The sequence below is a fragment of the Ictidomys tridecemlineatus genome, chromosome 10 (genome assembly GCF_052094955.1).
Source record: "Ictidomys tridecemlineatus isolate mIctTri1 chromosome 10, mIctTri1.hap1, whole genome shotgun sequence".
In the NCBI taxonomy this organism is placed as follows: Eukaryota; Metazoa; Chordata; class Mammalia; order Rodentia; family Sciuridae; genus Ictidomys; species Ictidomys tridecemlineatus.
In genome coordinates this window covers 54,860,006-54,873,242 of record NC_135486.1, presented here as the reverse complement: position 1 = coordinate 54,873,242, position 13,237 = coordinate 54,860,006, and the positions used below count along the sequence as shown (strand labels likewise).

The window sequence follows — 13,237 nt, the reverse complement described above, 5'->3', positions numbered from 1 at the left end:
AGTAACTAAGTGTTACTTTGTATTCATTCACAGTTTACTTTGTATTCATTGATCATCAAAGCCCTTGATAGTAAAATGGAGAAAATAAACCTTAGTAGAATATTTTTAAATATGAAAGAGCAAATAAATAAAAACAGCCAGGCAGATTAAAGGCTTTGAAGTAAGGTCCACAGGAGAAAATATTTAAAGTAACTCTTAGTGATAGTTCCATTGAGAATCAGGAGTGGATCTGTCCCTGTCACAACCATGGGTAGAAAGTCTACCACACACCAGGACTCCAATCCTCCTGACAACTTAGTGAGGGATTCTATTACTCCATTTCACATGTGACCTTGCAGAGCACAGTTCTTGTCCAAAGTTCTGAATCCACCTGGCCACCTCCAGATCACAATGCTCACTGGCCCCAAAGGATTCATTTCTACTTATTTTACTGCAATTTGAGAGATTTCCCATCCTCAGACTTGTGCTTTCTCCTCATAAATGGATGTCCTTATGACAAGCTCTGGCCCATCTTATAGGAAAAAACAGTCAAAGTCTATTGACAAGAAGGATTTACCTTAAGGAAAGAAAGAACCAGGTCAACTGATTGGGAGCCATCTCGTCACAAAGTCATGAAAAGTTAATTTCTGTTTTACTATAAATTACTGAGATTTCTAAACTTGTTTGGAATTCCTGCCCATGCTCTGAACTTATCCATGCCTGGCTCTCCTTGACCAGATAACAACCCTCTCTAAAAACCTCAGTGGCACCTCATAAATCCTGGCTCCCTCTGAGCAGATAACAACCCTCTCTGAAACCTCAGCGGCACCTCATAAATTCTGATGTTGGGATCTAAATTTACTCCTTACCTTGAAACATCATGCCACACAGATCATTAGTCTGCTATCTGCCCTTGTATTATGTTTGCCATAACCCTGTTAGCTGTAAGTTCCTAAGACGCCCCCACTGTAACTTTTTGTGCTATAAAAACCTTCTCTTCCCTGAGAGCTGAGCTGATCTCTAGCCCAGTTTTGGGAGAGACAGTTGCTGGTGGCCAGCTCTTGTGTACACAATACAAACTTGCTTTAATTTGATTTAAAATTAGAGTCAATGTTCTTTTCTTTGAATCGTGGTTCAATACAACCAGTTTGACTTAGCAACTTAATGAGACCCCCCCAGCAACCAGACCCTATCTCAAAAATTTAAAATATATTAAATAAAATCAAATAAATATCTGGGGATGTGGCTCAGTTGTAAAGCATCTGGATTCAATTTCCAATGCAAGAAAGAAAAGCACAATCAAGGAGACCTTTGTACACTCATCATATTTATAGCAACATTGTTCACAAGAGCCAAAAGGTGGAAGCAATCCATGTGTCCATCAATATATTTAAAATGGAAAAGTATCAACCTTGAAAAGGAAATTCTAACATGTTATAAGATGGATGAACATTGGGCACATTATGCTGAATTAAATAAGCCAATCAGAAAAAGTCAAATATTGTACAATCTCACTCACAAGTCACCTATAGGAGTCAAATTCACAGAAGACAGGAAGTAGAATGTTGGGTGCAGGGGCTGAAGGGGGAGTAGAGCTATTTACAGGTGTGAAGCTTGAGTTTGGGAAGTCGAAGAGTTCTGGAGGTGGGTGGTGGGGACAGTGCCAAGGGCTGGGAGAGTGGCTCAGTGGTAGAATGCTTGCCTAGCACACACAAGGCCCTGGGTTCACAAAACAAAGCCAAAACAGTGTGAAGGAACACAATGCCATTGCCCTGCATGCTTAAAATTGACTAAGATGGTGAATTTTATGTTACATGTATTTTACCACAACTAAAAATATTTATTGATGCATTATAATTGTACAAAACAGTGGAATTCATTGTGATATTTTCCTACATACACATAATTTGGTAATTCATTGCCCAGTACCTTTCCTTCCCCTGTTTCCTCCCCTCAACTTCATTCCCATCTTCTGTTGGTCTTCCTTCTATAAAAATATATTTTTTAAAAATGATCCAAGTTACAGAGTAGTTACCAGGAGTATAGTGTTATATAAAGTCAAGTCTACTTATACCTGTAAAATCAAATTTGGAGGATATCTTAAATTTTGCCTCTCTTCCCTGGTGGCAGAAGGCTGCCTCACTGCTGGGACCTGGTCCCATGTCCATACCCAGGCGCACATGGCAGAGCCACCAGGTTGACCTAAGGGAAGAGCCAAGGCTCCCCCTCATCAGTGGTGACACAGGATGGATCACCTCCCTTCCTTTCTCTTCAGAGGACAGTGCCCGAACTCACAAAGGTTATCTCTTGAATTCTCTTCTCCAAGAAGAACCCTCAGCATCATGGAGCTTCCCCTATTATTCCCACTCCCACATGAGTTGCCCCAACTGCTGGCAGTCACCACCCTCATTTCAGGGTACCCAAAATGCTGATGTCCTTCTCTCTGGAGACAATAAGGGGGTGAAGTGGGACAGGCCTCCCTCATCAACCCCTTCTTTGGGCCCCCAAGACCACCACACCAGACTATGTGGGTCCCATGGTCAGGTAGGAGCTAGAATCCTGCTAAGTCAGGGCTCTTTTATGTATACACAGAGGCTCATGGCATCTATTTAGTAAAGCACAGATAGCACTTTCATTTTTTTCCTTTAAGATGAAAAATCTAAGCCATATTGAAAAGGGAAGTAATTCTTCACATACCAACTTGCCTCACTTTGTCTCTGGAGTCAATGTGCTTCCAAAACTGTAGACCCTGACACAATGTCTTTCCTGCTCTAAGTGTAATAGAGAGAGCTTCCTTCTCAATTGGCAAGTGGCAGCTCTGTTACTTGAGAAAAAGCTCTGATGTTGATGACATTCTCCCTTCAGGAAAGGGAACTTTCCACAGGGAAGAAGGCCTATCATTTTCCCCAGGATTCAGTCATTTCTTGATTCATGCAATAGGCACACCTACCATGCACAGGTAACTCAGACATAACATTTTCTAGTTACAAGGCTTTCCAGCATTGCAGCATTCTTGATCTATAAATTGCACTGGACTTAAAATAAAAAATACATCTAAATCCCTGCAACCTCTCTCAGCAGTGTAGTTCTTGTTTTAAAATACAGTAACTCTCTCTCTCCTGCTAAATTCACAATATTATGTTCACCTGAGAGTTAGAAAAGAACATGGATGTAATGTTGTCACTGTTAAAGATTTATTGTTGGGACTTGGGATGCAGAGCACTTACCTAGCATGCCTGAGTCCTGGGCTCCACCCAGCAATATATATACATACTGTTAAATAGGAAGTGAGAAGTGACAAAGCAGGACAGAAAGGCACAGGATGCAGAATTGATAAGGCTATCCTCCCTCCACTCTAGGTGCCCACCTCAGGGCTTAAACACAATGACAACTATGAATTTTATTAATACAAACTGGACATGTCTATCAGGATCCCTGCCTGACCCAACAGTCTATTCTAACAAAAACTATGCAGCCCCCAACCCACCCTCACTGCCTTTTAATTTTTTTTTAATTTTTAAGTGATATATAAAAATTGTACCTGTTATAAGGTATATCAGGGCTGGGGATGTGGCTCAAGCGGGAGCGCACTGGCCTGGCATGCGTGCAGCCCGGGTTCGATCTCCAGCACCACATACAAAACAAAGATGTTGTGTCCACAGAGAACTAAAAAATAAATATTAAAAAATTTTCTCTCTCTCTCTCTCTCTCTCTTTTAAAAAAAAGTATATCATGTGATGTTTCCATACATGAATGCATTGTTTAATCTTTAAATATATATCCTCAAAAAATTTTAAAACTATATCCTCAAGCTTGTATCATTTCTTTAGGGTAAAATCATTTCTCTAGTTTTTTTTTAAATACATAGTACATGATCATTGCCTGTAGTCACACTATTGCACTGTGTACACCAAAATTTCTTACTCCTATCTCACTGTCACTTGGCACCCTTTGATCAATCTCTCCCCAACTTTTTCAAAGAAGCAATTTTATGCATCTTTTATTTATTTTTTAAATTTTGGATTCCATGTTTATTCTTTTTTTCTTTATTTTTATTGGTTCTTTTTAGTGATACATGATACTAGAATTCATTCAGATATCATTATACAAGCATGGAGTATATCTTATTCTAATTAGGACTCCATTCTTATGGATGCTGGTGGGACTGCAAATTGGTACAACCACTTTGGAAAGCACTACGGAGATTCCTCAAAAAACTAAGAATGGAACCAGCATCTAGGCATCTTTTAACCAGTGGCTCAGACCAAAAATATGGTCCTGATCTAAAGGCATCTAAATTCCAAGCTAGCTGTCTACCCATGAAGTAACCTGGCTTCACCAGCAGGAATGGTGATAATTATCTAAGGCCCTCAGACCAAGTACTTCAGATCTAGCCAGGAGAATACAGAGTGACTGGCTATGCACAACATAGTCCACACACAGCCCACACATGGCTCGTGACAACTGGCTACACACAATGAGAAAGGAAGAGGGCAGACCTGAACGTGGGTTACCAGAAGACTCAATAGTCAGTGGGAAGAGCCCATTCCAGAGCTGCCTCAGGGCCTGTCTTCTGGTTCTATTTCCAGTACAGGATTTCCTTACAACCAGCACTTCTGCCTTTAAAGTGGCTTGAAGCTTAGTGGGAATCTAAGTCTAGATACAAAAGTTTCTGAAAAATTCAACCTGACTTACCTCCTCTGGCCATGAGGTATGTTTCTGGAATATCTACACTCAGCCAAAAATGGCTAAATAATGAGGCACTGCATTGAAAAAATATTTTTAATTGACTTTCTGCTAAAAAGAAGATGGGTATAGGAGAAAGAACAAGTTGCATGCTGATACTATCCCTGGAAGATGGAAATACTGATAATTCCTAGAATTGAGGGAGTAGGGAGAGGAAAAGGGAACAGCAGCAGGTACTCAGTCCCAACAGCCTGATGCAGCCTCTAAACCCAAAATCCATGTTTCTGCTGAACTGGGGCTTCAGTGGGAGACAATTAACAGTGTAACAAACCAGAGCTAGTAGAAGCCACCATTTCTGAGAGGGATCCATTATAATCAATAGGAGGAACTGATGGAAGGCTGGCAGCAGTACCAAAAATGTAAAGCTTTATGTGGATAGCTAATAGGGAACCAGGAAGTCAGAGGACATACATCAAGTTACCATCGTAGGCCAGGCATGGTTCTGCACACCTGAAATCCCAGTGACTAGGCTGACACAGGAAGATAGAAAGTTCGAGACTCACTTGGACAACTTATCAAGACCCTGTCTCAAAACAAAAAGGGCTGGAGACATAGCACAGTGGTAGCATCCCTGGGTTCAATCCCTAGAACAACAACAAAAAAGTTACCATAATAGGATAATAGGTCCTCTCAATAAGTTAAGCATTATGCTATGGGGTGTGTGTGTGTTAGATGAATCCACACAGACTGAGACTCGGTCTTGGCCAATTTCTTTACTCAGGGAAGAGGAAGTACTATGAAGTCCCTGAAATAGTCAAAATTAAAAGGCACAGGTGTATTCAAATCAAGTGTCAGAGAATTAGCTGTGATTTAGTTTGGCTTTTTCCTTTCAGAAAGAAATAAATCCAGAAAATATTAAATAGTTGGAATTTATTACATATTATTCAATAACACTTCCTTTCTGTTACTTGAGGATTTAGAATTTGGTATTTTTCTAGTGGTCTCTTCTTTTTGGGCCTCTTAGATTCAACATCTCTAACAGAGGATTCAATTAATCAAGCTATTGCCTATAGAATATTTTTGTTTGTTTTCTTTCTTGTTTGTTTTTTTGGTACTGGGGATTGAACCCAGGACCTCCTACATTCGAGGTAAGCATGCTAACTCTGAGCTACATCTTCAGCCCCCAGAACAGTTTTTAATTCAGGCATCACAATATTCCTGGCCTAATCAGCTATAGGTAAGATAATAGGATTGGTTTCTTTATAAGAATGGGATTTAATGGCTTTTCTGATAAAAATGTCTTTCCCTATCACTGCCTTATAGAATAATTTAGGCTACCTGGACAATAGCAAAAAATAACAGAAATGCAAAAGACACTACTCAACCCCAAGTCACAGAATTACAAAGAATTCTTCCCTTTAGGGCTTTGGTTCATGGACCCAGATTTCCAGCCTATGCCTTTTTTTTTCTCTCTCTCTTCTATTTTCTTTTTATTTTCTGTATTTCTCAGTTTTCTAGGTTTCTTGTCCAGAAAGCTCCTGTTAAACAACAACAACAACAAAAAAAATTATTTGAGACTAAGCTCATGCACTAGGCTCCAAAGGCCAGTCCAAAAATAAAAACAGAGTCACTTATTCTAAAATTCAGTGCCACCAAACCAAAACTATCACTTGACCTTTTGAAAAAAACAGGAGGAATAATAGCCCAAATTTCCGAAAAAGGCCTATTTCAATCAAGCATGATAATGAAGTTCCCCCTGCTTTAATTCTTATTTAAAAAAATAACCTGATGTTAACCAATTTTTTTAAAAGTTTTATCTCTCTTCTCTAACAACCAGAGTAACCTTGAAATGACCAATCTTCTTTCTGCTCTTTCTTTCTTCAGTTCTTTTCTATATATAAAACCAAATTTCTTTGCTGAGTTCATGGGAACACTTACTCTGTTTTATGGAATGAAGTGTTGTCTGATTCCAGTATAGAAAATAAAGCCAATTAAGTTCTTTAAACTAAACATGTTGTAATTTTGTCGTTGACACATCCCTACAACTGCACTCACCCCTCCACAGTGTAGGATCCAGCATCATGATCCTCCCATTCCCCAAAGACTGACTCCCTAGGTCAAGGGGGTCGACCCCTGCTGGGAAGGCTTCAGGAACTCCAAGGCCACTGGACACTGGTAGCAGCAACATGAGGTAGAAAATTTCTCAGCCCGTTGATCAGCCTGATTAGCCTGCTAGCACAAGGGGCAGTCCAGGTCAGGTAGGGCAGTAAGAAAGAAGGTAGGTGTGGATTGGGAGCAGCCCCAGCAACGATCATTTAACAGCTTAATAAATACTTCTAAGGCATACAGCCCTTTCAGGGTACTTAGCACACTTTCACTTCTAAGATTTTACTTTCATCCTGACAGGTGTTTGGAGAGCCGGAGTATCATTAGCAGGTTTTTATTGATGAGGAAAAGGAAGACGTTAAAAGACGCACCCATGTCTCCTGGAGTCCTCTCCTTTTGCTTTTATCTCTATTTTTAGCCCACCCCCACCCCACTCCCATATACACCGCCATTCCACCCAAAGCCTCGGTTCTGATGTTCTTTTAGTGGTTTACGGCTTCCTATATGCCTGTAAACAAAGATAAAAGAATTAGCTCACAGAGATAAGGGTTGAGGAGCTCCTAGTTCTGCATTAAAAAGAAAAAAAGACCAGAGGGCACTGCAGGGACTGAAAACTACTGCTCCCACCCTCTTCCCTGGAGTGTTTAGAAAAAAATCTGGGCCTATTCACTGAGCTCTGTCCCTTCTGGCAATAACTGACCTACAACACGCCACAGGAGGGTCCTGGTAGCGCCCACTGCCTCCGGGGCCTCCACTGCATGGAGGCGCTCAGAGGGGAAGAAGGGCGGAATGGGGCGGAGGCCAGTTCACCTCATCCAGACAACGCGACACCCTGTGTTCCTCGTGCACGGTCCCCAAGGATCCACGTTCTTTCGTTCATACCGTGTGGGGTTTATTTTCATTTCTTGCTTTTGTTTTACAAAACAAAACCAACCCTTAGGTCTGCGGCCCGGCCGTGGCCTAGTCACGGTTCTGCGCGCGATCCAGCACCAGCAGCGGGATCTCCTCCAGCCTCTCGGGCCGCTCCCTGCGCCGCAGGTAGCGCCGCCTCCACGACGCCAGCCTCTGGAGCAGCCTCTGCAGGCTCGGGTGGCCCCACAGGCCGCGCTCTGAGGTCGCCTTGCCCGGCCGCGCGTACTTGCTCTTCTTCCTGCGCGGGCCGCGCGCCGCTGAGATCCGGAAGAGCCGCCGCCAGCACCAGCATCCGGAGCAGGCGCCGCCGTCGCTGGAGGATGCACGCCGCCCCGTCGCCTCGGCCTCCCCGCGCTGCGGGCCGCTCCGCTTGGGGCGCACTATCTTCTGCAGCAGCTCGTGTTGCAGGCCGCCGCGCAGAGGGCCGCTGGGACCCTCGTCCGCCATGCTGGGCCTCGACCTCTCCGCGGAACGCGCTGGACGGGCGGCCAGGGCCCAAGTCTCGGGAGCTGACGAGCTGGGCAACTCTGCGGCGGCCTCGGGGCACGAAAGGGCCCTTTGCGTCCTCTTCCAAGGCCTCCCGACGGGTTGTGCCCCGTGGCCGCTCCCTCAGGTTTAGGTTACCAAGGAGACTGGAACGGTGACCCCACAATGCCCAGCAAAGGCCAACCCCGGCCCAGGCCTGGGACCCACCCTCAGCCACCGAAGGAGTCGCCAGAATCCAGATACCCAAATAATGCCCCAGGCCACACGTAAGTGGGCCGTGTACACTGTCAAGTGACTTTCAGACTTGGCCTAGGTAGGCAGAAGGGTCTTGGACTTCCTAGGGGCTAACCTCCCCTTTGCTAATGTACTAAGCATCGACTGCAGAGGTGGCGAAATAAATAGCATCTTCATCAAGACTTGAACTTCAGGCCCAGGCTTGCACTGCCCCAGAGATTTATATATATATTCAGATACTCTGTACTTCGTTTGTTCGCTAACAAGGAAGTCGAATTTCAGGCTAAATCCCCAAACCTGATTTTCTTCATCTGGCCTCACCCACCTAAGATCTCTTCCTTGTAGGATTGTGATTTTTCAAATTATTTTTTCCTGATTACAAGTGTAAGATTTTGTGGAAATTTTGAAAAACACTCACACAAAGAAGAATAAAAACACCTTTTTTCTTCTTTATATACTTTTTTTTTTCAACACAGGGCCTCCTGCATGCTAATCACCAGTTCTACCAATTGAGGTACACCCAGCCAATGTACCATCTTTGCACTTGACAATTTTCTCAGGTTCAAAGTTAAAATAATGATAGCTACTATGTGTCATGCTTATTATGTGTTAAATATTCTACTTACCATTTTGCCTAATGTTTCTCCCTAATTTTGTAGCCCACTGACAAGTGAGCAGGCCCTGGCACAAGTCTTCCTGAGCTTGAATTCTGGCTCCAACAGTTACTAGATTTAATGTTAGACAAGTTACTTAAACTGTCAGTGCCTCAGTTTATTCAGCTATAAAACTGAAATACTCTACTTCAGAGGGTTGTTGTGATGATTAAATGAGATAATATGTGCAAAGTAATAGCATATTATTAGCACATAGTAATATATTATTATGCAATCCTCACAACACAAGTGAAGTGGTTCTGAAGTAAAGTAATAGTCCCAATTGGCCAATTGGGAAAACTGAAGCCTAAAGAGAGTAAATTATTCACCTGAGAGAGTATAACTTGTCAGTTAATGATGAGGTTCAGAATGTCGTCCCAAAATATGCCCCTGAGTTCTCAGACACCTGTCAGCATGTCCACAGCTGCTCAGACTAGTCCTAGAGGACCCTGTGTCCAAGATTTCCAGATAAAATACAAGATGCACAGTTGAATCTGAATGTCAAACAATACATACTGTTTTAGTATAGCTAGATCTCAAATATTGCATAGGCATTTATCTTGGTCAATTTTCTGTTGCTCAAATAGAATGAGAAATTGATAAGGATAGAGGTTCATTTTTGCTTAAGGTTCTGAGGACCAGGAAGTCCAAGAGCATCACATAAGCATCTACTCAGCTTCTGGTGATGGAAGAAATCAGAAGGGCAAGTGGCACTTGCAAATGACAGATAATGCAAGAGGAAACCTCGTGTTAGACACAGGAGAAAGGAATTAATCCCTCTTGATGACCTAATCACCTCTTAAGGCCCTACCTCCCAACACCACCACAATGGCAAATCTCAAAGCCAGATCTCCAGCTCTATCTGAGATTGCCCAGACTTTCACTGTTAGACTGGGGACACAGTGGGCTGCAAGCATCAGCAGATGTACAAGCCTGACAGGAGGTACGCAGAGAGTACCCACAGAAGGAGTAGTTTTGGCTTAGAGAAACCTGAACACTGTGCCAAGGAAGTGCCTTCTGGTGTCTTGAGAATGGAGTGATCTAGGACTGAGAGAGGGTTATGAGACAAAATAAACTAGGAGGCAAATTACATATGTAATGCAATATTTTATTTATATACACACACACACTCACCTGAAATTCAAATTTAACTGGACATCAAGTATTTTTATTTGTGATCCTACCAACATTATGGGGAGCTTCAATGTGTGAAAGCACTTGGGGGAGTTTTCCTCCAGGTTCCTTGGAAGATCACCTGGGCTAAAAGCTGTCCAGAAGTCGGAGAACTCTCCACATCCCCTAATTCTTAGCAGAAGCAGATTTCCCAGCCCACCTTGTCCCAACCAAAGAACCCAAAATAGCACCAAAGACCTAGAGTCTTGAAAGTTGAAAAGAACTTGCCCTATAAAATAATGGTGATGGGAACCCCATTCTCCCTTCTCAGAATTTTAAGCAGATTTGAACATGGCACCCCCAAATCCAGAAAAAGAAGCAGGATAGTATAATCAAGAGCATAAGTTTCGGGATCATACCTACCTGTTCTAAATTAACCAGTGATGGAGTGAGTCATGGACCCTCTGTAAACTTCAGTTGTTTCATCAGAGAATGGGATTGCTATTCCCACTTACAGTATTATAGTGAGGAGCAAAAAAGACCAGGCACACACGGGTTTAAAACAGTGCCTGGCACAAGGCAAATGCTGGACAGATGGTGGTCACTGTGGCTATGGAACACTCTCCATTTTTGCCTGCTCGAATCTCCTGTCCCAAACAGTCCCCAGCCCATTTAGGGTCTCATGAGTCCCAGCAGTGCCTGGAGCTAATGACAAGCTCTGTGATCTGAAACTCCTGGAAACTCTCCCAGGAAACTTGGAATGCAGAGATAAGTGACAGAAGAAAACAGATGGCTTCCGGCTTTTTGTGGTCTGAATGGTGAAAGATCAGTGAGCTCCGTGGGAGAAAGCCCAGTGCCAATGGGATCTGATTCAGGAGACGGCCTTCCCCACCTCTGCAGGCAATCCCTGCCCCTGTCTCAGGCACCTGCTGACCCTTCTATCAGGTACAGCAGCAACAATCATGCCATTGGATTAGGAGATTCAGTCAGTGCTGGGTCCCAGCAAGATGGGGTCAGTGACATCATTCCTATATGAACAGGGACACATTTGTAAGCAGAGACATGAGGTGAGAGAGGAGAGCACCTACAGTGATACCTGCCATTACTCAGACAACTGGGCCAGAAGAGGGGCATGGAACTGGAACAAAAGAGAACAGATTTTTGCCTCTGCTCTTTACAGATAATGCCTTCATTCTAGTATACAGACTTTGCAAGGGGAACATTTTATAATTGCTCTTTGTTATAAGAATCTGTCTTCTTCAGAAATTCTCAGATAAAATGTTGAGGAAATTAATGTGTCCTAGAAAAGGCTTATTAGTTACTATATTAGGAAAGTGAATTCTCTTTCCAAGGGCATTGGTAACTATATTCTTAAATGTTTGTTATTGTAGTGATCTTGAGGGAACCTGATCCCTCCCTTTTACTGCATAGGTAGATACTTTTCATCAGTATTTCAAGGTTACTGAAATGTCAGTAGTTTAACCTTCAGTCAGCAGAGACTTCCTCTGGAATACGCTAGTATGGCCTGTGGAAATCCAACACATTTCCAAAGAAAGAAATCTAAAGATTTATGCAAATCCTGTTCTCCTAATCCCTTTTTTTATATGTACTTCTCTCTTTGCCCCACTCCACTCTAACATTCTCAAAATCCCTCCTATATAAAGCACAAAACATTTTGAAATTAGTAGACTTTAATGGAGGCTAGAAGGGAGGGAAAAGAATGGATGAGAGCCCTCACAATACAAAAATACCAACAACTTCCAGAAGAAAGCTAAAAATCACAGTTCTTGAGAGGTGTCCTCTCCCTCCCTCCCCCACCCCCTCTCTCTCTTTCTCTCTCAAGCCTTGGCGAACTTCCCTGATCAAACCCCAGACTTTCTCACTCTCCCTGGCTCCTTTCAACTTTGGCACTCTCCTCTGCCTCCTATTCTCTTCTTGTTATGGTTTGGATAAACATCTCATAAAGGCCCATGTGTAAAGGGCTTTGGAGGTGGTGGATCCTTTAAGAGATGGAGCCTAGTGGGAAGAAGTCAGGTCACTGGGGATATGCCCTTGAAAGGGGTATTGGAACCCTAGCCCCTTCCCCTTTTTTCTCTTCACTTCCTAGCTGCCATAAGGTGAGCAGTCTCTTCCATCACATACTCCTGGTAAAAAGTTCTGTGCTACTATAGGTCCAAAGCAATGGGAACAAATGACCATGGACTGGAACCTCTGACACTGTGACCCAAAATAGCCTTTCCTCCTTATAAACTGGTTATCAACAGTATTTTGTTGCAGTATCAGGAAGCTGACATTCTCTTTTTTTTTTTCTTTTTTCCTTTTTTTGCAGTGCTGGGGGTGGAACCCAGAACCATGTGCCCACTAGGCAAACACTCTACCAGTGACTATAGCCCTGAGAACTTTTTATTTTTATTTTGAGACAAGATCTCATTAAGTTGCCAAGGATAATGTTGAACGATGATCCTCTGCCTCATTTCTCAAGTAGCTGGGATTACAGGAGTGTGCCATTGAACCTGGTCACACTCCTTCTTTTAAGAAGGAAAATATATATTCCCTCCCCTTCTTCATGGCAAAGGAGTTTTCCCATTTCACTGATTATCTTGACACTCGTAGACAACTGACTCCAGAAGTTTGCCCATCTCAAGCATGCTTCATGTTTTCTTTGCAATAAATATTTCTACCTAAGAGAAATTCTCTTTTAATTCTTTATGTTTTATTGTTGTAATATATATGTTTTCTGTTGCAATTACAAAATTCCTGAGACTTTGATTTAAAGAATAGAAGAATTGGTGCTGGGATTGTGGCTCAATGGTAGAGCACTTGCCTGGCATGTATGAGGCTCTGGGTTTGATCTTCAGCTCCATACAAAAATAAATAAAATAAAGGTATTGGGTCCATCTACAACAAGAAAGAAAGAATAGAAGAATTTCAGGATTCTGGAAGCTGAGAAGTTCAAGAACATGGTGCCAGCATCAGATTAGCATCTGGTGAAGGCCTTGTACTGCATCATAACATGGTAGAGGGCATTGCATGGATCAGCAGAATAAGTGAAGCAGAGAAAGCTCACT

At 42.7% G+C, this 13,237-nt stretch overlaps 1 protein-coding gene across 3 annotated transcripts in view; it reads right to left on the bottom strand.

Annotated features, from left to right (window-relative positions):
* Positions 1-680: 680 nt before the first annotated feature.
* Positions 681-13,237, bottom strand: part of C10H1orf202 (chromosome 10 C1orf202 homolog) — an 81,775-nt gene continuing 69,218 nt past the window's right edge. For all 3 annotated transcript variants that reach the window (XM_078022958.1, XM_078022960.1, XM_078022959.1), the window contains one exon: positions 681-13,067. In XM_078022958.1, coding sequence (XP_077879084.1) covers positions 7,732-8,130 — 399 coding nt within the window. In that variant the 5' untranslated portion in view covers positions 8,131-13,067 and the 3' untranslated portion in view covers positions 681-7,731. The remainder of the gene's footprint in view (positions 13,068-13,237) is intronic.